Source organism: Muscardinus avellanarius (assembly GCF_963383645.1).
Source record: "Muscardinus avellanarius genome assembly, chromosome: 7".
Classification (NCBI taxonomy): Eukaryota; Metazoa; Chordata; class Mammalia; order Rodentia; family Gliridae; genus Muscardinus; species Muscardinus avellanarius.
The window spans coordinates 4,068,139-4,094,904 of record NC_137793.1 but is presented as its reverse complement, the minus strand read 5'-3'; the positions used below and the strand labels follow the sequence as shown (position 1 = coordinate 4,094,904).

Below are 26,766 nucleotides of genomic sequence, written 5' to 3'. Positions count from 1 at the left end.
TGGTCATGCCTCACGGCAGGCTCCGATGCCGGCCTCGCTGGCCCCAGCACCGGCCTAACCCCTCGGCAGGCTCCGATCCCGGCCTTGGAGGCCCCAGCACTGGTCATGCCTCAAGGCAGGCTCCGATGCCGGCCTCACTGGCCCCAGCACCGGCCTAACCCCTCGGCAGGCTCCGATCCCGGCCTCGGAGACCCCAGCACTGGTCATGCCTCACGGTAGGCTCCGATGCCGGCCTCGCTGGCCCCAGCACTGGCCTAACCCCTCAGCAGGCTCTTATCCTGGCCTTGGAGGCCCCAGTACCGGCCTTGCCTCACGGCAGGCTCCGATGCCGGCCTCACTGGCTCCAGCACCGGCCTAACCCCTCGGCAGGCTCCGATCCCGGCCTCGGAGACCCCAGCACTGGTCATGCCTCACGACAGGCTCCGATGCCGGCCTCGCTGGCCCCAGCACCGGCCTAACCCCTCGGCAGGCTCTTATCCTGGCCTCGGAGGCCCCAGTACCGGCCTTGCCTCAAGGCAGGCTCCGATGCCGGCCTCACTGGCCCCAGCACCGGCCTAACCCCTCGGCAGGCTCCGATCCCGGCCTCGGAGGCCCCAGCACTGGTCATGCCTCAAGGCAGGCTCCGATGCCGGCCTCGCTGGCCCCAGCACCGGCCTAACCCCTCGGCGGGCTCTTATCCTGGCCTCAGAGGCCCCAGTACCGGCCTTGCCTCACAGCAGGCTCCGATGCCGGCCTCGCTGGCCCCAGCACCTGCCTAACCCCTCGGCAGGCTCTTATCCTGGCCTCGGAGGCCCTAGCACAAGCCTTGCCTCACGGCAGGCTCCAATGCCGGCCTCGCTGGCCCCAGCATCAGTCTAACCCTTCTGCAGGTTCCAATCCCGGCCATGGAGGCCTCAGTAGTGGCCTTGCCTCACAGCAAGCTCTGATATCAGCCACTGGCCCCGGCGCCCGCCTAACCCCTCAGCAGGATCCGATCACTGTCTCTGTGGTCATTATTTCAAAGGTTCCAGGTGTAATGTATCAGATCTCTGCCTCCCCTGAGTATTGGCCACTGGCATTGCCACTGCCTCCACCGTTTCAAATCCTTCCCAGGCTCTTTTTCCACTCTGAATGTTGTCCAGTGTTCCTAAGCAGGCGTGATGGTAGCATTCGACATTTGGTGTAATTTCTCCAAAAAAATAAAGTTGGTAAGATCCGGTTTCTGCTTCTCCTGAATACAAGTCTCCACCACCATCGCGGAGAACTCTTTCAACACCGCATTTCTCCTTGGTCTCGCTGAACTCTCTCCTTATATGTGATGTCTGAGATTCTTTACAATATAGAGAAATAGCAGTCCTCTTTCACGGCGAATTTTTCCATAAGTTCCAGTGCATTTAGATAAGTTTTGTCTGCATCTCCAGTGTCCTGGCATCCATAACGGCTTTCTTACCTCCTCTCCGATATTTTTCTTTATCTTTTTCTGTTCTGGGCCCGGTTTCTCCAGGGGTCTGGCGTGCTACTCGCAGTTCGGCCCGGGGCCCAGAGTCCCGCGACCCGGGCCCCAGCTGGCGTGCTATGCGCAGTTCGGCCCGGGGCCCAGCTGGGCCCCGGCTTTTGTGCGCTGCGCGCGACCCCCGCCCAGTAGTGATTTTTATAAATAAACTCATAGCCAGGCATGCTGACACATGCCTGTAATCCCAGTGCTTGGGAGACTGAGACGGGAAGATCCCAGGTTCACGGCCAGCCTCAGCAACTTCCTAACTCACGCGCTTGGCAGCTTAGAGTGAGAGCTTTTTAAAAGAAGGGAGGGGGCTGAGGGTATGGCCTGGAGGTAGCATGTTCTTGGGTTCCTCAGTATCCCTCCCTCCAAACATCATTAAAGTAATTCAGACCTCTAGTTATGAAACAGCTCTCCACAGAGGCATGGGTTTCTGTTTGTTTTCTGACACAGCCCAGCGTTTGACACTGAGAGGTAAAGAATTTGTTGAATGACTCAGTTTGTGAAAATCTCTATTTCCAGGGTTTGCTTTTTGGGTAGCATTTACCCTTAGTTTTGTCACAGATTTAAGAAATAAAATTTTCCAAGGATAAGTAAACTTCTCTTCTTTTCCCCTAGACTGTGCGCTCTAGGCCTGGGTCAAGACGGCAGTCTGACACCAGAAGCAAGGAAAGGAGCTGCCAAGCTCGCTCCGCCGGCTCCTCAGGACCCCGAGCGCCGAGGGGAGGCCCTGCGGCCATCCTCCTGCAGGCCGCGGCCCGCACCGTGCTCCCGTTGGTGCTCCTGTCCGCCCCTCCTGCCGGGCTGGAAGCATGAGCGAGTTCTGGCTGTGCTTCAACTGCTGCATTGCGGAGCAGCCGCAGCCCGTAAGTACCGAGGGGCTCCTTCTTCCCGTGTGCCGGGCCGCCAGGCTGCCGGGCTGGTGCGGCTCTGCAGTGAGGAGGGGCACACTGCAGGCAACGTGGGCAGGCCCCTCCCACCCTCCCTCTGTGACCCCGCCTTCCTTCTCTTCCACTTGGCACAGGTGGGTTTTTGCCGCAGTCTGAGGGTGACAGTGGTCCCGCTGACTTCTTGGCAGGGCCCACTCTCGGCCTTCTTACCCACGCACGAGTGCTGCCTCTACCCGGTTCCTGCGTGGCCACCCAGACGTCTCTGGAGTATCTGCAGCAGAAGCCCCTCTGTAAAATCTCCTGAGCTTCCCCGGCCTTAGCGAGAGCCCTGTCCGTACCCCAGGGCACTTTCTTTTCCTGCAGTGACACGAGACCTTTGCATAGTGAATAGCTGCTGCGCAGTCTCCCCAGCACGTCCTGGAGTCATCGGGAGCTGGGCCACCTGACTTTGTATTTTCAGGACCAAGTGTTCTGTCTTGGAGAATGGAGGTGTGTGTGCAGAGCTGGTTGATTAGAAAAGGGAATTTGTTGTTTTCTGTTACTCTGGTGCTGGGGAGCAAACCCAGACCTGGCACATGCTGAGCACATGCTCTACCACTGAGCCACGCTGCCCGGCCTGTTTTATTTTGGGCCAGAGCCTCGCTAAGTTGTCCAGGAGGGTTGTAGACTTGCCTCCTCCTGGCTCGGTCTCCCAAGCAGCTGAGATTGCAGGCTTGTGCCAACACACTTCGCTTTACTTAGTTTTGTAATAGCGTTAAAGGAAGATGCAGGTTAAATTAAGAACCGTACTTGACACGTAATAATTAATTATAAAATCCATATAGCATAGGCAAAAGAGGAAAATTAAAAAATGAAAGTAATCCTTTTTGCACCCCTTCTATAGTAGTCCTGGCGGTTCTCAAGTGAAATTACTTTTAGAGACTGGTGTTTATTCCTCTAAACATTTCTCAGTTAATACATATGTACATATTTTATAGGTTTTATTAATTTTAAGTTATTTAATTTTGCTATTCTGTCACTTATAGCTATTCTGTCACTTATACTTACCAGTAGAATATATATATATATATATTTTTTTTTGTAATAGTGGGGATGGAACCCAGGGGCATTCTACCTCTGAGCTATATCCCAGGTCTATTTTTTTATTCTTTTTTTGGTGGTACTGGGATTCCTGGAAGCCCTTCTACCTCTGGGCTACACTACCAGACCTATTTTTATATTTTTATTTGGAAACAGGGTCTCTTAAGCCAGCAAGGCTGGCTTCAAACCAACGTGATCCTCCTGTCTCCGCCTCCCAAGCCATGGGGATTACAAGCGTGCGCCACCACACCTGGCTTATTCTTTATTTTGAAACAGGATTTAACTAAGTGTCGAGCGCTTCACTAAGTAGCTGAGGCTGGCCTCGAACCTGCGATCCTCCTATCTCCGCTTTTCAAGTACTGGGATTACAAGCGTGTACCATTACACGTGGCTACCAGTATAATCTTAGAAATTATTTCATGTTTAAAAAATCACTTTTATTATTATAAAGTCTTTATAGTATTTGTGAAATAACTATACAGTAACGCTTAATTTTTCCATTGATGGTCATAATTAATAACATGTTATTTTATTTTATTTTGTGTGTGGTACTGGGGATTAAACCCAGGGCATTGTACACCCCCAGCCTCCACTGCCCTTTTTATTCTGAAGATTAAGTTGCTTAGACTGGCCACAAATGTGCAGTCCTCCCATCTCAGCCTTCCAAGTACTGGGATTACAGGTGTGTGCCGCCATGCGCAGCTATAACATGTTGTTTTAATTTGTACGTACCTGAATACAAGAGAGGTTAGAAATCTTTTTATATATTTAGTGTAAATGTGTGTGTTTCCTCTTTCATAAAATTGCCTATTGATAGTCTTTACAATTTTTTATTTATTTTTTTTGGTGGTACTGGGGATGGAACCCAGGGACATTCTACCTTCGATCTACACCCCAGCCCTAATTTTTTATTATTTCTTTCTTTTTTTTTTTTTTTTTTGTGGTACTGGGGTTCCTGGAAGCCCTTCTACCTCCGGGCTACACTCCCAGACCTCTTTTTACATTTTTATATTTGGAAACAGGGTCTCCTAAACCAGCGCGCGTGGCTGGCTTCGAACCTGCGCAATCCTCCTGTCTCTGCCTCCCAAGCGCGGGGATTACAAGCGTGCGCCACCACGCCCGGCTTTATTATTTCATTTTGAAACAGGGTCTTGCTGAGTTGCAAAGGGCCTCACTAAGTAGCCGAGGCTGGCCGTGAACCTAAATCTGCCTGGCTTAGTCTTTACAATTTTTAGTTGGGTAATTTGACTTTGCTTTTGCAGCCTCAGACATGTCCTGTGAGCTGGTGTGTTGGTGCACGCTTGTAATCCCAGTAATTGGGAGGCTGAGACAGGAGGATCACAGGTTTGCAGTCAGCCTCAGCACACAGACTTTTATCAACCTAGCGAGACCCTGTTTCAAAATAAAAATTAAAAATGGGATGGAGGTGAGGTGTCACTTGGAGGTAGAATGCCCGTGGGTTCAATTCCTAGCAAAGCGCACACACACACACACACACACACACACACACACACACACACACACACACCAAGAAAAAAGCAACTGATATCACACATACAACAAAAACCAAAAACCATGCACTGTGATTAATAAATAACCCTTTAATATAGGCATTTGTCTCAGGATATCAACTTTTTTTAACTCTGTGAAGTTCTTCCTTACAAGTTTCCTTAAGATCATCACTGTAATATTTAAAGACCTGCTACCTTGTTTTCTTATTTAGAAGGAAAAGAAGATGGTTAGTGTATGTGGTGTGAGGTGGGGTCTAACTTTTCACACTGATCAGGCATCTAAAGACAGTTGATTAAGTGGCCAGTTTTTTTTTTTTTTTTTTTTTTGGTGGTACTGGGGTTCCTGGAAGCCCTTCTACCTCTGGGCTACACTACCAGACCTATTTTTACATTTTTATTTGGAAACAGGGTCTCCTAAGCCAGCGCGCGCGGCTGGCTTTGAACCTGTGCGATCCTCCTGTCTCTGCCTCCCAAGTGCGGGGATTACAAGCGTGCGCCACCACGCCCGGCCTTTGGCCAGTTGTTTTTATTATTAGCAAGCTGAAATGCCATTTTTCTTTTTTCTTTTTTTTCCTTTCTTTTCTTTTTTTTTTTTTTTTTTTTCAGTACTGGGGAATGGAACCCAGGGGCATTTTACTTTCAAGCTACAGCCCTCGCCCTATTTTTTTAGTCTTTTTTAAGTTTGAAACAGGGTCTCACTGAGTTGCAGAGGGTCTCGCTAAGTAGCTGAGGCTATCCGTGAACCGCGATCCTCCTGGCTCAGCCTCCCGAATGCTGGGATTACAAGTGTGCGCCACCACGCTCTGCTGCCATCTTTATTTTCTATTAATTTTTTCTTTTTTGCTCTACTGGGGGTTGAACCCAGGAGCATTCTATCTTTGAGCTACATCCCCAGCCCTATTTTTTTATTCTTTATTTTGAAACAGGGTCTCACTAAATTGTGAAGGGCTTCAATAAGTAGCTGAGGCTGGCCGTTGACCTTTGATCCTCCTGTCTCAGCCTCCCAATGCTGGGGTTACTGGTGTGCACCACCATGTCCACTTGTTTGTCTTTTTGGGGGGGGGGTCTGGGGATGAAGCCCAGGGGCATTCGACCTCCAACCTATACCCCTGCACTATTTTTTATTCTTCATTTTGAAACAGGGCCTCACTAAGTAGCTGAGGCTGTCCTTGAACCACAATCCTCTGGTCTCAGCCTCCCGAATGCTGGGATTCCAAGCGTGGTCACCACGCCTGGCTCCTGTTTGTCTTTTAAGATGAAGTCCCATCATGTTGCCAAGGATAGTCTTGAACTTGTGAGTACAAGAAACCCTCCTGCCTCAGCCTCCGAGCAGCAGGGCCCGTAGGTGTGCGCCATGCTGGGCTTTCATGATACGTACTGTGTCAGTAACCTACTATGTTTTACTTTCATAGGGGAAATCTTTACACAGCTCTTCTTTTTGAACTGCATTGGTAATTTTTTTTAGAAGATGGATTGGGGTTGCACATGTCTTTATATTATTATAAAGACATATGACATATCTCATAGTAAGTTTACTTCCTATGAGATATTGCGTACTTTATTCATTCATTTTTGGTGGTGGTACTGAGGGCTGAATTGGGGGGATCTTACCTCTGAGCTATGTCTCCATTATTTTTTATTTTCAAATAGGGTAGTGCCATTGGCATGGTGGTGTGCACTTATAATCCCAGTACTTGGAAAGCTTAAATAGGAGGATCGCAGGTTCAAAGTCAGCATCAACAGTTTAGTGAGGCTTTCAGCAACTTAGTGAGACCTGTTTCAAAGTAAAATATTAAATAGGTCTAGAAGTATAGCCCAGAGGTAGAACGCTCCTGTGTTCTATCCTCAGTGCCACACACATACAAAAACCAGATACTCTTAAATTTCTGAGGCAAGTCTTGAACCTGTAATCCTCCTTATCTCAACCTCCCAAGTACTTGGAATTATAGGCATGTGCCGTCACAATGCCTTGCTTGAGTGGACATTTTTAAAGATTGCACATAGCCAGGCGTGGTGGTGGCACATGCCTGTAATCCCAGCGCTTGGGAGGCTGAGACCGGATCGCACAGGTTCAAATCCAACCTCAGCTACTTAGTGAGTCCCTCTGCAACTCATTGAGACCCTGTTTCAAAATGATGAATATAGAGCTGGGCATGGTGGTGCACGCTTGTAATCTCTGCGCTTGGGAGGCTGAGACAGAAGGATCCCACAGGTTCAAAGCCAGCCTCAGCTACTTAGTGAGGCCCTCAGCAACTTAGTGAGACCCTGTATACAAATAAAGTATAAAATAGATCTGGGAGTATAGCCCGGAGGTAGAAAAGCCCTTGGGTTCTACCCCCAGCACCATACACAAAAAAAGATTGCACGTACAATTATTGTATATAGGTTATAATATATAACTTTTTGTGTGTGTGTGTGTGGTACTGGGGATGGAACCCAGTGGCTTTCTACCTCTGGGCTATACTCCCAGACCTTCAGGGCGGAATGGGGTCTCGCCTGTGACTGCCCCCACCACTGCAGTGTCAGAGCGCAGTTCTCTGAGTCTGAGGAGGGCTGCTGGCCTCCAGCTTGCTGAGCCCTGGAGTGGTGCTCCCAAGCTGCCTACGCTGTGGAAACGCAGGACACTGCCGTGGTGTGAAGACTGCTGGGCTTCCAAGCAGGTACGCACTCAGAGCTGAAGTGGGAAGATACCGGGAATCTAGGTACTGGACTATACGGCCCTTACAGAAAGGTTTCGCAGCTTGAGGCTTTTGCATACCACATTTGACGTCAGCCTTTAATAAATACATATTTATGTGAACTATTCCCCCACATTCCATGGACATCTGACTTCTTAACCTTTTGACTTGCTGAGAAAAAGTACACAAAATGTACCATCGTGGAAGAATAGCTCGCTGTTGACGTCAGCAAACAGATGTCAGGAATGCACTCATAAGCCGGCGTGGTGGCGCCTGGAATCCCAGTACTCAGGAGGCTGAGACAGGAGGACCGCAGGTCCACAGCCAGCCCCAGCAGCTCAGTGACGCCCTGTTTAAAAAATAAAACAGAGCTGGAGGTGTAGCTCAGAGGCCGAACACCCCGGGCTTCAAACCCCAGCACCGCCAAAGTGATGCGCTCGTGATTTGCAGCAGCGAGCTCGCGGCTCTCGTCGGTGATGTTAAGCTGGTGGTCGTGGCTGCGCCCCTTTTCTGAAGTGTGGACTGACAGGTGTCGCGCGCCAGCCCTCCCACTCACCCCTGCCACGCCCGCCCTCGCACGCTCGTGTGAAGAGGACCGGCCCAGGCTAGGGAGGCAGAGCAGTTCTCCTCTTCCCACCCCTCCATTTCAACACAGCACAGCTCACAGTCCAGTGGAGTCCAGTGTTTGAAGCCCTGGTACCCGCCGCTGCTCTTCAGTGCTTTCGTTGACACTGCAGTTGTCCATCGGAGGGAGATTCAGAGTGCGGGACTCCGTGTGCACGGCCCCGGTGGCTCTCCCTCCCACCGCGTGCCATCAGCAGCTCGCCGGGCCGCACGCCTCCCGGAACGCTCCCAGTCTCCGCGGCCTCCGCTCTGGAGAACACGCAGGGCCCTGGACTTCTGGGGCTGGCCGGCCCCAGCCTGCTGCTCCTGCTTGTCTTCTGCAGGACGGCGCTTTGCTCTCTGTGGCTGAGGAATCCCGTTGTGTGCGCAGGCCTCGCTGCACCCATCCGTCTGCTGAGGGACGCCTCAGCTTGTGCCGTGACTTCACGGTGAATTGTATTGCTATAAACATGGGTTTGCAGGCATCACCGTAGTACTCTGACTTTAGTTCGTTTTAATTTTTTTTGTGTACTGGGATTGAACCCAGGGGCATTCTACTTCCTAGCAAGCCCCCCCCCCCTATTTTTTATTCTTTATTTTGAAACAGGGTCTCACTGAGTTGCAAAGGGCTTTACTAAGTAGCTGAGGCTGGCCGCAATCTGCGATCCTCCTGGCTCAGCCTCCCAACTGTTGGGACTACAAGCGTGCGCCACCATGCCCGGCTCCCCCGCCCTATTTTTTACACACACCCCCCCCCCCCCCTTTTTGTGGTACTGGGGATTGAACCCAGAGAATTCTACCTCTGAGCTACACTCCCAGCGTTATTTTACTTTATTTTGGAATAGGGTCTCTCTGAGTTGCAGAGGGCCTTTGAGGTTGCAGAGGCTGGCCGCGAACCTGGGAGTGTCCTGCCTGCTGGGACTACAGGAGTGTGCCACCGCCTTGCTTTATTATTTGTGTTCTTGATGATTGCCGTTCTGATTAGAGTTAGAGTCTCCGGTAATTTGGTTTGCATTTCCCTGGTTGCTAATGATGTTGCGCATTTTTTCACGTATTTATTGGCTGGTTGTATTTCTCCTTGTTGAGAAGTGTCTATTCAGTTCAGTATTCCGTTTTTAAAATTGAATCATTTGTTCTTTTGGCAGTAAGGTTTTTGAGTTCTTTCTGTATTCTAGATGTTAGTCCTCTTTCAAAAGAGGAGCTACTCACAATTCCCTCCCATTCTCTAGGCGTGCCCACTCTTGATTTTTTCCTTTGCTGTATAGAAGCTTTTTAATTTGATTCTCGTTTTTATTTCTTGAGGTCTAAGGGTTTTGTTGAGCTCTCTATTCTCTGTTGGAGACTTGGCCCTATGTTTTCTTTTAATAGTTACGAAGTTTCTGGTTTAATTTCTTGGTCTTTGTTCCATCCCGAGTTTACTTTTGTGCAGGGTTAGAAATAGGTGTCTAGTTTCATCCTTCCATATAAGGATACCCAGTTTTCCCAGTACCGTTTGTTGCAGAGGCCATCCTCTGGTGAGACTGGCTGCCAACCTGCCTCCCGAGTCCTGGGGATCTGGGCGTGCCCGCCACGCCCTGCTTTCCCAGTGGCTCCAATGTTTCCATGTGCTCAGAGGGGGACAGAGCAGCCAGGCACCTCTGCACGTGAGTCCTCTCCCACTGCCCACTGCCGGGAGCTGGGTGCGCGGTGCAGTGAGCTGTCTGTGCTCACAGTGCCTTTTCTCTGCCACTTGCTGTGCTCCTGTGTACATTGTGACCCTTGACAGCCAGAGTGAGGGTGGTGTGAAGGGTGCTGGACCTGCCGCGGCGGCACGGAGTGTGGTATCTCCAAGGGGGCGTAGTACTGTGGCCAGGGAGGCGGAAGTCCCAGGAGAGGCGGCCAGAGGAGACTGCATCTGTGTCTGCATGTCTGTCTGTGGGTATGGTAGATCAGCCCCACTTGTAACCTTTCCCGTGTGACCATCGTGATCTATCCGAACTTCAAAGCCGCCTTCTTCCTTCTAGCAGGCAGGGATTGCGTGGAGCCCCTGTGAGCTGCTAATCGCTGCTTTTATGAGCACCAGAACATTTCTTAAGAGATGCGCTGTTGGCACGTCCTCTGACCACGCCTGGGAGGTGGCAGTGCTCCTTAGAAGCTGCAGCCCTGGGCCTCAGGTCTGCTGCTCTGTGGTGCAGTCTCATGACGTCAAGGGTTCTTTTTGTTTGTTTGTTTGTTTGTTTGTTTGTTTGTTTGTTTTGGTGGTACTGGGAGTTGAACCCAAGGGTTCTACCTCTCTGACCTATTTTTATTTGGAAACAGGGCCTCGTTAAGTTGCTGAGACTCCTTGAACCTGTGGTCCTCCTGTCTCAGCCTCCCAAGTACTGGGTGACCGGGTGTCTACCACCATACCTGCTTTATAGATGAATTTTATTGGCAGCTCTCATATGGAAGACAGATTCCAGCAGAGGCCAGAGTGCTGTCTTTTTAAGTACCAAATAGTCTATGAAGTTTGGTCTGGTCTCTCTACACATAGCACAGATTCTTCTGATTTGAGATAAGTTCTAATACTTATATCCCAACTGCTTCTGCAGATGTAACTTTCTTCAGGTCCTTGGGAAGCTGTTTCTGGGTTTTTGTGGTGGCTTACTGTTGTTTATTTCTGCGGTGTGGAGGATCGAGCCCAAGGCTGAGCTCCACCCATAGCAAACACCGTTTCTTACACTCACACTCTTAGGTTTTTGCAAGTGGAATAGTGTTCTTTTTTATTGATGATTTTTTTCATTTGAAAAAGGAAAATAATTTACATACACTTATACAATCTTAGGCTTTGCATACATCTAGTCAAATATATGCATATATAATTGTACTATATATGTACCAACTAGTATTGGAAACTCTGTAAGAAGCTATCCAGTAAACTAAGTGAAAACTAGTGTATTAGTAGTAGATCCTTTGCATTTTTTTTTTTTTTTTTTTTTTTTTTTTTTTTTTAGCAGTGTTGAGGATGGAATCCAGGGGCATTCTACCTCTAAGCTATACACCCTGCCCTATTTTTTATTCTTTTTTTTTTTTTTTTTTTTTTGGTGGTACTGGGGTTCCTGGGAGCCCGTCTACCTCCGGGCTACACTCCCAGACCTATTCTATACTTTTAAAATTTGGGAATAGGGTCTCTTAAGCCAGCACGGCTGACTTCGAACCTGCTTGATCCTCCTGTCTCCACCTCCCAAGCGCAGGGATTACAAGCGTGCGCCACCATGCCAAGTGGCCCTATTTTTTTATTCTTTATTTTGAAACAGGGTCTCACTGAGTTGCAGAGGGCCTCACTAAGTAGCTGAGGCTGTCCTCAAACCGTGATCCTCCAGTCTTAGCCTCCCAAGTACGGGACTACAAGTGTGTGCCACCACACCTGGCTCCTTTTGCATTTTAAGATCAGTTTTTATTCTAGGTATTTCAGTAAACTTTATCCATATGCAAATGAAAACTCATATTGGGTATGAAAGTGATTTATAAAATTGTAAATACCACTAGTTTGGATAAATTATGGTGAAACCAGTAGTCTTTCAATCTATCTTTCTTTTTTTTAGTGCTTTATTTTGAAACAGGGTCTCACTAAGTTGCTGGGGGCCTCATTAAGTTGTTGAAGCTGTCCTTGAACCAGTGATCCTCCTGTCTCAGCCTCCCAAATCCTGGGATTACAGGCATGTGTGCCACCATGCCCTGCCAGGCTGTTTTTTTAGGTTTTTTTTTTTTTCTTCAGTATTGGGGATGGAACCCAGGGGCATTCTACCTCTGAGCTATACCCCTAGCCTTATTTCTTATTTATTTTGAAGCAGGGTCTCATTAAGTTGCGGAGGGCTTCACTAAGTAGCTGCGGCTGTCTGGGAACCGCGATCCTCCTGTCTCAGCCTCCCGAATGCTGGGATGAAAAGCGTGCCCACCACGCCCAGCTGTATTTCAGTATCCTGACAGGCTTGCCTTACCTCTCAAGCACCCGCAGCTCCCTGCTCAAGAGGCTGAGTTAGGATTGCAGGTTTGAGGCACATTAAATTAGCAGGAAACACAAGACAGAGCGGCGTACTTTGAAGAGGCACTGGTGTTCTCATGCAGGCCCGTGGGGTGGGAGTGGTCCCTCCTGCCCCTCCCTCTCGCCCTCCCTTAGGCCACTTCCCAGGCCCCCCGAGTGTCTCCTCCATCATCTGCAGCCCTCTGCTCTCCTGATCACGCCCTCGGTCTACATATGAGAGAGAGCACAGGACCCTCTGCGTTCTGTGGCTGGCTGGTCTCACCTAAATGAGCTTCTCAGGGCCATCCCTTTCCTGCAAATGACATGGTTTTGTTCTGTGTTGCTGCATAGAATTCCACTCTGAGCACACCCACAGTGCTGTAACCCACGCCTCTGTCGATGGACACCTAGGCTGGTCCCAGTGTTTGGCTGTTGAGAGCCGTGCTACGGTGAACGTGGATATGCCTGTATTACTCTAATGCTCTGATTTCACTTCCTTTGGAAGACACCCCGGAGAGGTATCGTTGGAGTCCATGAGATATTGAAGAGTTGAACTCACGCCAGAAGCCTTGGACCGTGTGTGCGTTACATTTTATTTATTTTGTGGTCATGGAGGTGGAAGTGGAACCCGGGGGTGTTCTGCTACTGAGCTACGCCCAGAACTCTTCATTTATAATTCTTTGGGTCAGGTCCTTAAGTTACTGCCTGCACGCTACCTGGAGCCTGCCATCCTCCTGTCTGCTTCCTCAGTGCTGGGCTCATGGCCCTGCGTGTGATATGTTACATTCTCAACCGTCTTAGAATTCTACTTTCTGTAAGGCTAAAGGTGTATAAAAAGCACAAAGAAAAAGAGAATGGAGAGAGGAGGTGGCGTGGAGACGAGCTGGTGGAGAGGAGCCCTGGGGACGGGAGGTAGAGTGGGGGCCACCGCCCAGGAGCTTGTGGTGGGAGCAGGAGGAGAGGAGCGTGCTCACCCGCCTTGCTTCCCCCCTGCGTGGTCCGAGTCCTCGCTCTGGCCCTCAGCCGCCCTTCTATGGAGAACATACTGGTCTAAAGGAAACCGGTGATACCTGCAGCTGTGGGGCTTGTGGGCAAGTCAGCTCGAGCCGCCACCAGTGCATACCGAGTCTCAGACACGAGAAAGAAGTCGACTGATGAGCTGGGAGGGAATAGATGGTATGGGAAGGCCAGCAGACCGCAGACAGCTGCGCTTCTGCATCCACCAACCAAGAGCACGGGCAGGAAGGAAGGAGAGACAAAAACCAGAATAGTGCCGAGACCAGAGGACCACGGTCGGGGCCACCCCCAGCAGTTAGGGAGGCTCTAAGCCGTGGACCTGTTTTCAAACAAAAGGGCGGGAGGTGTAGCTCGGAAGCAGAACCAAAGAAAAAAAGGAAAAAGAGAGTTAAGCAGATGAACACAAAGAAGCAATTTCAACACAAAATAGCACAAGAAAAGAAGCTCAGATACACTCTTGGCTGGTCTTAGCCAGCACTTGAGCCGCTACAAAGCCTGCGCTTTCCTGCTTCCGGCCCAGGTGGGTGTTGGGCGGTCGCGTGGCTTCCTCTGCCGCAGCGGCCGCAGCCCGGGACGCTCAGGAGCCCAGTAAGGCCGGCAGGCGGCGTGGCTTCCCGTGCCCGCCGTGGCGAGGCTCGTAGGCTCCCTGTCTTCAGCCTCGTCGTCCTGCCGGCTCTAAGTGGGACGCCCAGGACAGGCCTCCCTGCGCCGAGACAAACGTGCAGACAGCGTGCGCCATCGTGTCCCACGTTTTCCTTGGGCAGTACGTGTGGGGTTTTTCTTAACCAGTTAGGTTGAAAAATTAGGTATTGCCTGCTTAACACACAGCCACAAATGTGCTTACAGTCTACGGAGAAACCCAAAGACGACTGGAGTGGCAGGTGTTTTTGTGTGTGCAGGACTGGGGATGGAACCCAGGGGCATTCTACTGCCGAGCCATACCCTCCGCCCTAGTTTTCATTATTATTATTATTATTTATTATTTATTATTATTATTATTATTATTATTATTATTATTATTATTTGTGGTACTGCAGGTAGAACCCAGGGGCTCTTCTCCCTCTGGGCTATACTACCAGACCTATTTTATACTTTATTTGGAAACAGGGTCTCAGTAAGTAGTTGAGGCTGGCTTCGAACCTGCACGATCCTCCTGTCTCAGCCTCCCAAGCACGGGGATTACGAGCATGCACCACCACGCCCGGCTTCCATTTTTTATTTTGAAACAAGGTCTTACCTACTTGTGGAGGGCCTCACTAGGTAACTGAGGCTGGCCTGTCTCAGCCTCCCAAGTTCACGGTTTACAAGCTACCACCACACCCGGCCAGTGTGGCAGGAATTTCTAGTGTAAAGACTCTAACCACATTGAAAGCTACACTCTTAGTAAATGCTAAGCCATTTCAGATTAGTTATTTTTAAAAAACCCATTTTGTACTTAACTTTTTATACTTGGAATATGTGACTTAAACCAGATACTAACTTTACGTAGATTTTACTTTGTTTACTTCAGATTTCTCACTGAGAGATGAGGCTAGCTAGTTTATTCAGTTTTGCTTTTAGTAATTTTGTCCTTAAAAGGTGACTGTAAAAGCCAAGTGTAGCCGCACACCCCGCTCTTGGGAGGCGGAGCCAGACGGATTGTGGGTTCGCGGCCAGCCTCAGCTACTTAGGCCCTCCGCGACTTAGGCTCTGTTTCAAAATAAAGGATAAAAAATAGGGATGGGAATATAGCCTGGAGGCAGAATGCCCCTGGGTTCAACCCCAGTACTACAAAAAAAAAGACTATAGATTTGCTTAGAGACACCTTTTAAGTAGCATTCTTGGGTTTCCCTGCAGACTTTTCATCTGTTACAAGCTGCACAGTTTGTGCAGTATGGGGAAGGTTAATTATTTACTAAACTCTAGGGCCAGGAGCAGACAGCGCCGCACTTAGGACTGGGTTTTACTTTATTTACTTTTTGTGGCACTGGGGATTGAACCCAGGGGCATTCTACCTCGCGACCCCCCCCACCCTATTTCATTTTCCTTTGGAAACAGGGTCTTGCTAGGTTGCTGGGAGTCCCACTACTTGAGAGCTGTCCTTGAACCTGGGTCCTCCAGGCCGGGTTTTAAATGCGCTACTGGAACCCACCTGTTTACTGTAAATATTCCCAGCATGAAATACCTTGCCCGCTTCTGCTCTGCTTTAGATAATGCTCTGCTGGAGGTTTTCTTTGCTCATCTCGGAGGGGGCTCCTTGCTGTCACCCGAGGGGCAGCCTGCTCTTGGCAGGCAAGCTCTAAGTCAGCAGTGGAATTGTTTATTTTTCCCACAAAAGACACAGTACAAGTTGATCCGGGACGGGGCTTATTACTTTCTGAAAATCTGACTTAATGTGAGAATTTCGATCTCAGCGTGCAGTGTGCTGCGTTGTCAGAGGCAGGTTCTTTTCCCTGCAGCCCCTGAGCGCACTTCTCCTCCAGTGTCCAGGCGCCTGGCGGCCGGGCTCTCGCTCTCGCCCGGCGCTGGCTGCTTTGCTTTGCTCAGTGGCTTCCTTTCTAGCGACAAGGGGATGCCCTTTCTTTCATCACATTTCACCCCAGAATGGCTGTGTGTGTAAAAAACACCTGTGATGAGGTGGGACTGGTGCAAAATGAGTGGCCGCGCGGATCCACCCTGGGCCGTTGGGCTGCACCGGGACCGCGTGTCCATCCAGCCGCCCTCAGCCTGGGGGTCTCCTGGCCGCCCCCCAGCGCCCACCTGCTCCCTGGGCAGGCCATGTGTTCTGTTTCGTCTCCTGAGTGGGCTGCGAGCGGGACCTTTGTACTGACTCCTCTCATGGCTCCGCTCTCCTGAGACCCACCGTGACCGCATGTGCCGGCGCTTCGTTTCCTCTTACTGCTGAGCAGGGGCGCCGAGGTACCCGGGAGGCCATCCCACCACACCCCAGTAGGCTGGGAACAGTTCCTTCTTCCCTTAGTATCTGGTCGGTCCCTAAACGCCCCTGTGGTTCCGTCGTGTATTTTGTAGGGTTTTTTCTTCAGGTGAGGGGCAAACAGGCTTCGCAGTAGCACGCCTTTGGGAAGGAGCCGCTGTCTCCCCCTCGTGTCTGCTCTGGGTCACCGCGCAGGTTGTCATGGTGAACTTTATGATGAGACGCCTGCCCTGCCCCGGGCCCTCCATCCAACGCGGCAGAGCGCATGCTCCCTTCCCGTTTGCTGCAGAGGCCTTACACCGGTGTCTGTTGAATTCTTCATAGTGTGTGCCAGGGAAGCGCGTTCCTTAAGTGTTCACGTTGCGCCTGGCGGTCTTCAGGGCATCTGGACTCAGGGGCTCCAGTTTTATCTGAGTCTGGCTCCCTTCTCTGGGACCTTGTGCTGAAATTCCTCTTTTCTCCCCTTCAGGTTTTGTTCTTCTTTATTTCCTTACCTCTTTGATTGGCTCTTTGCTCAGGCTTGTAATCTCAGTCCTTGAGAGACTGAGACCGGAGGGTCCCAGGTTTAAGGCCAGCCTCAGCAGGTAGTGAGGCTCAGCCTCCTGAGACCCTGTTTCAAAACAAAACAAAACAAAAAAATAGGGCTGGGGATGTCACTCAGAGGTAGAGTGCCCCTGGGCTCAGTCCTCAGGACCAAAACAAAACAACAACACCAAAGAAAGAACACAGAAGGAGCGAGTGAGCCAGGAGAAGGAAGGGCAGCAGCCAGCGTGATGGCCCAGTGTCGCCGGGTCCCTCCCTCCCTGGGCTCGAGCCTTGGCCGCGGTCCTGCTCTCTCCTTCCAGCCTTATGGAAGGAGAGATATGGAAGCGTCTCTGGTATCGCAGACACAGGTTAAGTTAGCCTGCACGCAGGGGCCCCAGCTGGGGCAGCTCCAGGGAGGGCGCGCCCTCAGGCATGTGCGTTGGCCTGGTAGCGGCCCTCGTCCTCCAGGGGCCTGGCCTTGGTAAAGCTCACCCCCGCGGCTCTCTGTCCCCTGGAGCTTAACTGCCACCCCTGGTCTTCAGCCGGCGCTGCAGGAGCGCCAGGGTTTAGAAGCTCCCTCCCCTTGAGCCAGAGGAGGCTGGTGCTGAGTCCCCGTCCTCCCTGCGGGTGTGTTTGGATGTGCCTAGACCAGCAGCCTCCGACCAAAGCAGATGAAATAGTGCATTATCAATATCAAGAAGAAAAGGCCACTCAGCACTGTGGCGTCTTCTGGCTACTTTAATCCCCAGAGATGAGCTGGCGTTGTTTCTTGGGTTTATCTCTCAACAAGACCTGTATGAGGAGGAGGTTGGGGAGAGACAAGCTCCAGGTTTGGGGGGAGGAGAAATGGGTGGGGGCCGGTGTGCCAGGGACGCTGCCTGGCGCACGACGTCTGCGGTGGGGAGCGAGCCCACGGGAGGTGCGCGGGGGCGTGGGAGGCACGGCAGCCGCCACCGAGGGTGGGAATAAAGAAGTGAGTGTTTGCCGGGCGTGGTGGCGCACGCTTGTCATCCCAGCATTCAGGAGGCCGAGACAGGAGGATCACAGTTTGCGGACAGCCGCGGCTACTTAGGCCCTCTGCAACTCAGTGAGACCCTGTTTCAAAATAAAGAATCAAAAATAGGGCAGGAGCTGCAGCTCGGAGGTCAAATGCCCCTGGCTTCCACCCCCAGACCCGCAAATAAAAGAAAAAAGTGAGTGCTTTTCTTCCCGGGTCACACTGTACTTGATGGAGTCCAGCAGAGGAAGCAGGAAAAGGAAAACCTGGATACAAGCTTACAGAGACTTTGAAACACACTGCAGTGACGGCTCAAAACGAAGTTCCTGGAGAAGCCAGGCAGGCGCACCATGAGCTCGCTCAGAAAGCCGAGTCGGGCGAGGTTCAAAGCCAGCCTCAGCCACTTAGACATTGTTTCCAAATAAAAAGAAATACAACAGGGCTGGAGGTGTAGCTCAGAGGTAGAAGGCCCTGGATTCAACCCCCAGTACCACACACACAAAGTTCCTGAAAAATCACCATAAAAACGTATGTTGCTACCACACAAAAAAGGCTGATCTAGAGCTGAGGTCAGCAGATGACTTGTGGCCGCCTGTCACCACAGCGCTGTTCCCAGAACACAGCTCCCCCACCCCGTCCCCACGGTGGCCTCGGCTGAACTGAGGCTGAGACAGGAGGATGGCGGTTCGCAGACAGCCTCCACTACTTAGTGAGACGTGATTCAAAATAAAAAATAAAAGCCAGGGCTGGGGTGCTGCTCGGAGGGAGGGTGCGCCCTGTATTCTCTAACCCTAGTACCACACACAGAAAGAAGGCGCCTGTGTGCAGGTTCCCGGCTTGAGCCACGCTGTGGTGGGGCGGAGCGGCAGCCTGGCGATGCCGGACCTGGGAGGGGATCACGGAGATGGAGCTTTCGGGAGCAAAGCGGGCCGATCCTCACCCCAGCGGGAAGCCACACAGACGCCCTGTGCTGTGGCCTCACCTGTGGTTTCCGGAAGCTTCTGAGCTGGGAGCTCTCACTTAGCACACGTTTTCTTTGGTTTGGGTGCTGGGCATTGAACCCAGGGACATTGTACCTCTGAGCTACGTGCCCTTTTATTTTTTGAAAATAGAGTTTCACTAAGTTGCTATCAGCCTCACTAAGTAGCTGAGGCTAACCTTGAACTTGCAGTCTTCCTGATTCAGCCTGCCAAGTACTGAGATTACAGTGGGTGGCACCATGGCCGGCTGGTATAAAATTTCCAATCAACAGCACGGCAGTGTCTTGCCGTGTGGACACTGTTGGCGGGCGCTGTCTCTTAGCAGCAGCTCTCTCGGGCCGGCAGGCGGCGCCCTCTGGGAGCGGTGGGTGGCTGGGAGGCGGGCTGGTTGGAAGAAGTGACCGGCTGAGGCCACCCTCACCCCTGGAGGCGTCCTGGTGGCACCCCCGGGGGCCGTCCACTGGGAGCAGGGCCAGGCCTGGGAAGAAGTGATGGGCAGAAGACCGGGCGTGGTGGCGTGCACCTGCAGCCCAGTACTCAGGAGGCTGGGCTGGAGAGTCACAGGTTGGAGGCCAGCATGCAGCAGCCTAGCGAGCCCTGTGTCAATAAAAGATAAAACAGGGCTGGGTAGAATGCCCCGGGTTCACTCCCCAGCTCCCCCCTCAAACGAGGGGGTCATGAAGTCCTAGCCTCGGACCAGGACCCCGTGACAGCCGGGCGGCGCAGGGTCCCCACAGGCAGGGTGAGTCAAGTGTCAGCCGCGCTGGCCCCGCGGGCAGGCAGGGCGACCGCGGGGACTTCACAGGTCTGGTTCCAAAGCATCATCTCTAACATGTAAAATACAGACATTGAGCCGGCCGCGGCGCGCTGGTAATCCCCGCAGCGACTGTGACCGTCCACATAGGTGTGAGTGGCGGCGTCACCACGGGCTTGGGACCCAGCGGGAGTGTTTGTTATACGTTCTTCTCAACACTTGTCCCTCCTGTAGAAGAGGCGGCGGCGGATTGACCGGAGCATGATTGGAGAGCCGACCAACTTCGTGCACACGGCCCACGTGGGCTCGGGAGACCTGTTCAGCGGGATGAATTCGGTAAGCGTTGGCGGCCGGCCCGGCCTGCGCTGAGCACAAAATCTGCCTCTGTGTTGAACACATGCAGACTGTTTCTTGTCACCGTTCTTTTTAAGGATGCAGTATAACACTACTTACATGGCATTTACATTGTTTTAAGTATTAGAAGTAGCCGGGCGTGGTGACCCACGCCTGTGACCCCAGTATTTGGGGGCTGGCCAGGAGGATTGCAGGTTCAAGGACAGCCTCAGTAGGTAGTGAGACTCGTCAACCTAGTGACCCTGTTTCAAAAGTTTAAAATAGGACTGATGGTGTAGTTTGGAGGTAGAATGCCTCTGGATTTAATCCCCAGTACCAAACAACAATAAATGAATGAAGTAAAAAGTATGCAAGTAGTCTAGAGATGGTTTAAGTATCCGGGAGGACGCATGGAGATGATGTGCAAATATTGTGCCGTTTTATACCAAGGACTAGAGCCCCGTGGTACTGAGGAGAGCCGCATGAAATCTGAACGTTAGAACATGACAGAGAATTAAGATGCCAAATTCTGTTTTTTTTTTTTTTTTTTTTTTTTGGTGGTACTGGGGTTCCTGGAAGCCCTTCTACCTCTGGGCTACACTCCCAGACCTATTTTTACATTTTCATTTGGAAACAGGGTCTCCTAAGCCAGCGCGCGCAGCTGGCTTTGAACCTGCGCGATCCTCCTGTCTCTGCCTCCCAAGCGCGGGGATGACAAGCGTGCGCCACCACGCCCGGCTTCAAATTCTGTTTTACTTTCTATTTCTTGTACTAAACTCTTCATAGCTCATTTCTCCTGAGTAATGACAGGGTTGAGTTCAGAATGGAGGTTAGTATCTGAATTAATCTTATGCTCCCACCAGAGACACTTAGAGATGAACCTTTGGATAGTGCGCGCGCGCGCGTGTGTGTGTGTGTGTGTGTGTGTGTGTGTGTGTGTGTGTGCCCCTGTGCGTGTATGTATGTGTTTATATTGGCACTGGGGATTGAACCCAGGAATAATCTACCTCTGAGCCCTGTTTTATTTTTTATTTTGAAACAGGGCCTCGCTAGGCTGTGGAGGGCCTCAGTAGCTGAGGCTGGCCACGAACCTGCGAGCTTCCTGTCTCAGCCTCCCAAGTACTGGGGTTGCAAGTGTGCACCACCACACCTGGCTTGAATAATATTTGGTCTCTTGATAGCTAGGCTTGATGGCACATGCTTGTTATCTTAGTATTTGGGAGGTTGAGACGGGAGGATTGCAGGTTTGAGATCAGCTACAGCTATTTTGGCAAGGCCTGTTTCAAAAGAAAAAAGGGCTGAGGTATCTTGGAAGTAGAATATCTCTGGGTTCAATCCCTGGTACCATTAAAAAATTCTATATATAAGCTGGGCGTGATGGCGCATGCTTGCTATCCCAGCATTTGGGAGGTTGAGACGGGAGGATTGCAGTTTGCGGACACTCTCAGCTACTTAGGGAGGCCCTTCGCAACTTAGTGAGACCCTGTTTCAAAAATAGACAAAAAAAACTAGGGCTGGGAATGTAGCTTAAAAGTAGATGGTCCCTGGGTTCCATCCCCAGTACCATAAAATAAAATAAATAAATCAAATTCTATAGAAATAGAATTTTATTCTCAAGTTCAGTTGTCTGCTTTTTACAAACATTTTTATTGATTTCACTTTTTTTTTTCCTCGATTTTTCATTATTGGTACTGGGAATTGAACCTGGAGACATTCTACCTTTAAGCTACATTCCGAGCTGGGTTTTATTTATTTGGGAACAGGGTCTCACTAGGTTGCTGAGTGGCTAAGTTGCCGACACTGGCATTGAACCTGCGAGCCTCCTGTCTCGGCCTCCAAATACTGGGATTACAAGCGTAGGCCACCATGTCTGGCTGTTGCATTTAGTTTATAATATTCAGATGTTGGTGTCTCATTTGCTGTGGTGTGGGCTGTCGTGCTCAGCAGAGGATTAGAATCTGCACATACTAGGGCAGCAGACACCTGTCTTATTTGGCAGAAGATACGAAGAATCAGAAATACGGGGGCGGGGGGAGAGTCTGTTCGCTGTGTCACAGAGGGTCAGTAAATCTCAGGATGGAGTGTGGTCACGGGCCTGGGGCTGAGCCGGGGCGCTCCTCCTCCCAGTCACCCGCCCCGTCGGCTTTTCTCTTTCATTTGATCCCTGGCTGCTGCTTCTAGTCTCACCTCACAGCGTAGTTGAAGTGACGGCGCCCTGTCTGCGTCTCCATGCCGCGTCGGCACTGGGGTCTCACGCCGTCCACGGCGTCCATAGGAGGGATTCCTTCCGCGCCCTCCCAGCCGCTGCTCCTCCCGGCTCCGCGGGAGTCTCCCCTCCCGTGTCTGTGCCAGCATGTCAGTTGCTCCTCCGCGTGAGCGAGGAAACAGGACCCGTGAGTTCTGAGGCCGGCCAGTGCCACTTACAGGGCCGTGCACTTTCCTGCAGATGACGCGCTTTTGTTCTTATCGCAGAGTAGAGTCCCACTGTGTGCACGTCACGTAAGTTATAATCGATGCCCTGTTGATGGACACCTAGGCTGGGTCCATATCTGTGAGTTGTGCTGCTGTGAACGTTTGGAAAGACACCGGAAGTCGTGTGGCCAGGTCTTATGGTGGGTCCGTTCCGTGTTCTGAGGAGTCTCTTTGTCCACACTGACCTCCACGGCGGCTGCACAGATTTGCAATCCCACCAGCAGGTAGAAGAGGCTGTTTCCCCACAGCCCCCCAGCACGCACTGTGGTTTGACCGCCGCTCTGATTGGGGTTAGGTGCAATCTCAGTGCAGTTTGATTGGCATCTCCCTGATCGCTAATGATGTTGAACTTTTTTTTTCCCCGGTACTAGAGATGGAACCCAGGGGCAGGGGCATTCCACCTCCAAGCCACACCCCGAGCTCAATTTTTTATTCTTTATTTTGAAACAGGGTCTCACTGAGTTGCAGAGCCTCACTAAGTAGCTGAGGTTGTCTGTGAACCGTGATCCTCCGGTCTCAGCCTCCCGAATGCTGGGATTACAAGCGTGCGCCACCACGCTCAGCAGATGTTGAACTTTTTAATATATTTATTGGCCATTTGTATCTCTTCTTTTGTGAAGTGTCTATTCAGTTCAATTGCCCATTTTTAATTGTATTTTTGTTAGTGTCAAGTCTTTTAAGTACTCTTTATATTCTAGATATCAGTCCTCTGCCAGAGGAGACCTGGCAGAGGTCTCCCCCTCCTGCAGGCGCTCTCTTTGGGCTCCCGACGCTCCTTTGATGAGTGGAGACTTTTTAGTTATGTGCCTTCGTTTGTCAGGTCTGTTCTGAGTCCTGGGCCTTGGGGCTGTGCTGAGGAGCCCCTGCCTGTGCCTGTATGTTGGGGCGCGGGACCTGCCTCCGAGTAGCTTCAGAGTCTGCTCTAATTTCCAGGCCTTTGATTCATCTCGAGATGACAGATGTATAGGGTGAGAGGTAGGGATTTAATCTCATTTTTCTACAAATGGATAGTCCGGTGGTTAGAGAGGTTCAGTACATTTTAGAGTGGGAGCCGGGCGTGGTGGCGCACGCTTGTCATCCCCGCGCTTGGGAGGCTGAGACAGGAGGATCGCACGGGTTTGAAGCCAGCCTCAGCTACTTAGTGAGGCTCTCAGCAACTGAGTGAGACCCTGTTTCCAAATAAAATATTTAAAAAAAAAGGTCTGGGAGTATAGCCCAGAGGTAGAAAGCCTCTGGGTTCCACCCCCAGTACCACCAAAAAAAAAAAAAAAAGTTAGAGTGGATTTTAGATTCACTGGTCTGAACTCTTATTTGCTTTTACTGGGGATTAAGTCCGAGGCATCCTACGTCTGAATGGATATACCTCTGCCCCTTTTTCTTTCTTTCTTCTTTTTTTTTTTTATGGTACCGGGGATGGAATCCAGAGGCATTCTACCTCCAAGCTATACCCCTAGCTCTATTTTTTAATCTATTTTGAAACAGGGTCTCACTGAGTTGCAGAGCCTCACTAAGTAGCTGAGGCTCCGTGAACCACGACCCTCCCGTCTCAGCCTCCCGAATGCTGGGATGACAAGCGTGCGCCACCACGCCTGGCTTCCTTTTTTCATTTTGAAATAGGGTCTCACTAAGTTGCGGCTGGTCTTGGACCTGCCTCCTCCTGTCTCAGCCTCCATGTCCTGGGGTTAGTTCCAGGCAGCGCCTCCACGCACAGCTGAGCTCTTTTATTCTTTAAGAGAACCCCGGGTGCAGCCTTCGGGGAGCTGGGCGCAGGGCGGCTCGCACGGGGCCCAGCCTCGAGGAAGTGGGTGTCTGGCAGCCCTGCGGGCTCGGGCCCAGAGGCCAGGGGCTGTTTACGAAGCCTGGCCTGACCGCTGTAGCGGCTCCCGCCGTAGGGGCGCATCCTGTCACCTCAGTTACTAGGGGAGCGAACAGCCACGTTTGTAACTTCCTGGAAAGGAAGTGGCTTGTTTGTTTTAAACCTGCAGGAAGGCCTTGCTTTCCTAGACTCTGGTGTAGAGTCAGGGGCGTTGGCGTCGGGGCAGCGCTGGGCTTTGCTTCCTCAATCCCCCTGAAAGGCCACGGGAACCTGTTCCTTTTATTATAATATGAGAAATGGAATGAAAGATTTCAAATTTATCATGCGATCAGCACATAAATGTGATGCTAGTTGTCATAAAGAAGCAGATAATGCACCTGATTTAACGTCCTGTGGCAGAATATAACCACCTCATGACCCCGGCGTGGTGACCGCGCCCGTGATCCCAGTACTTGGGAGGCTGAGATGGGGGATCGCAGGCTCTCAGCCAGCCTCAGCTACTGAGTGAGGCCCTGTTTCAAAAGGAAGAATAAAAAAAAAATAGGGCTGGGTAGCTCGGAGGCCAAATCCCCTGGGTTCCGTCTCCAGGTCTTCCAAAGAAAGACTGTGACCTCCCCACCTAGCACTACCAGGTCTACACTTCAAGGCCTTAAAAACAGGCCTAGGTAGTCAGCCAAGGTGGCGCAGGCGTATTCCCAGTGTCGGGGAGGCTAAGACAAGAGGATGGCATGTTTGAGGCCAGCCTCTGCAATTTAGTTAGACCTTGTTACAAAATTAATAAACGCAAAGGTCTGAGGTGATAGCACCAAGTACCACCAAAAGCCAGCCAGAACCCCAGAGGGCTATAGATTTCCATTGGTTTCTTTTTTAAATTTTTTTATTTTTTAAGGGACTGGGGATGGAACCCAGAGGCATTTGACCTCCGAGCTAAGCCCCCTGCCCGATTTTTTATTTATTTTGAAACAGGGCCTCTCTGAGTAGCTGAGGCTGTCCACGAACCGCGATCCTCCGGTCTCAGCCGCCCGCGTGCTGGGATGGCCAGCGTGCGCCACCGCGCCGGCTCTCCACTTGTTTCTTACACTCCTTCCTGTGTCAGCGTGAATACAGACGCTGCGGTGACCTGCCTGCTACGATTGCAGAAGTCAGTTCTGTGATCGGTGAGCGTGTCCCCGCTCCGCTGGATCACCAGACGCTGGATCTAAAACGCCGTGCACTGCGAGTGGCGGGCTTCCCTTCTCCTAGCATATCCAAACCTGCCTCCCCGAAAGCAGCCTGCGAGCCTTGTTTCCTTCAACATCACTCACGGGCTCAGGTCGCTGCCCTGGGGAAGCGGCGGGTGGCGAGGGGCGAGGGGCGAGGGCTCCCCAGGGGCCGGCCGCCGCCCGCCCGCCTCTGCCAGCAACCTGCCTGGCTTTCTTCTTTTTCTGCTTCTAAAATGTTTCTAATTTATGGTGGCACACACTTGCAATCCCAGTATTTGGGAGGCTGAGACAGGAGGATGGCACATTTGAGACGAGCCCCAGCTACTGAGTGGGGCCAGCGACTTGGTGAGACCCTGTTTCGAAGTCAACAATCAGATCAGGCTGCGAGCGCAGCGTGGAGGGGCGTGCCCGGGGCCAGCCCCCAGCTGGTCCCCTCACTCAGATGGCAGCGCTGACCAAGCGCCAGGGGCCCGCGCTGTCGAGGCCGGGGTGTGTGTGCCGACTGCAGCCTCCAGCCTGGCAGAGGCGCCTGCGGTGTGCTCAGGGGACGGGGTCTCACGGCACACGGGCCAGGGCGCCGAGAGGCCGGCCGTGACCTGGCCTGGGGCTGGCAGCGCCCTCAGCGCCGCGCCCTCGCCGGCTCGGGCAGTTCCAGTTCTGCTCTTGTTCTTGTCTGTCCGAGTGCTGGAGGTCGTCACTGTCTGAGGTGCTGCGGGTTGAGGTGGTGGAGGGTGTGAGTGGGCACGAGGGCTGGGGATTAAACTCGGGCATTCTGCCTCAGCTACAGCCCCGTCCTACTTTATTTTTACTTGGAAGCCAGGTCTTGGTAAGTTGCAGAGGGCCTCACTAAGCTGCTGGGGCTGGTTTTGAACCTGCAGTCCTCCTGTTTAAGTCTCCCAAGCGCTGGGATTTCAGCTGTGCGCCACCACGCCCAGCGTTCTGACTCTTGTTAAAATTTACAAAGCCAACTCTCTAAGCCACTGGGAAGAAGAGAAAAACCGAAAGAAATTGTTGGGGGGGACCTTTCAGAGCCAGGCATGGTGGCGTGTGCTTGTGATCCCAGTACGTGGGAGGCGGAGACAGGAGGACCGCAGGTTCAGGCCAGCCTCAGCTACTTAAGTGAGGCCCTGTTTTAAAATAAAGAATGAGCCGGGCGTGGTGGCCACATTTGTAATCCCAGCATTTGGGAGGCTGAGACAGGAGGATCGCGGTTTTCGGCCAGCCTATGCTACTTAGTGAGGCCCTCCGCAACTCTGTGAGACCCTGTTTCAAAATAAAGAATTAAAAAAATAGGGCTGGGGGTGTGGCTTGGGGGTAGAATGCCCCTGGGTTCCATCCCTGGCACAAAATAGGAAAAAAACCCAGTTGTAGTTCTTGTACAGAAGAGCCCTGCACCGGAGCGGCCCTCACGCAGCCCCGGGCCCCTCTCGTTCTAGGTCAGCTCCATTCAGACCCAGATGCAGTCCAAGGGCGGCTACGGAGGCGGCGTGGCGGCCAGCGTGCAGGTGCAGCTGGTGGACACGAAGGCGGGGTAG

General features: G+C 51.7%; 1 protein-coding gene across 1 annotated transcript; it reads left to right on the top strand.

The window, feature by feature from the left end:
* Positions 1–2,289: 2,289 nt before the first annotated feature.
* CDC42SE2 (CDC42 small effector 2) lies at positions 2,290–26,766 on the top strand (the record flags this gene model as incomplete). The annotated part of the gene is made up of 3 exons (XM_080699211.1): positions 2,290–2,343; positions 19,643–19,744; positions 26,668–26,766. The coding sequence occupies 3 exons, from the start codon at positions 2,290–2,292 to the stop codon at positions 26,764–26,766; spliced, it is 255 nt and encodes an 84-aa protein (XP_080555337.1).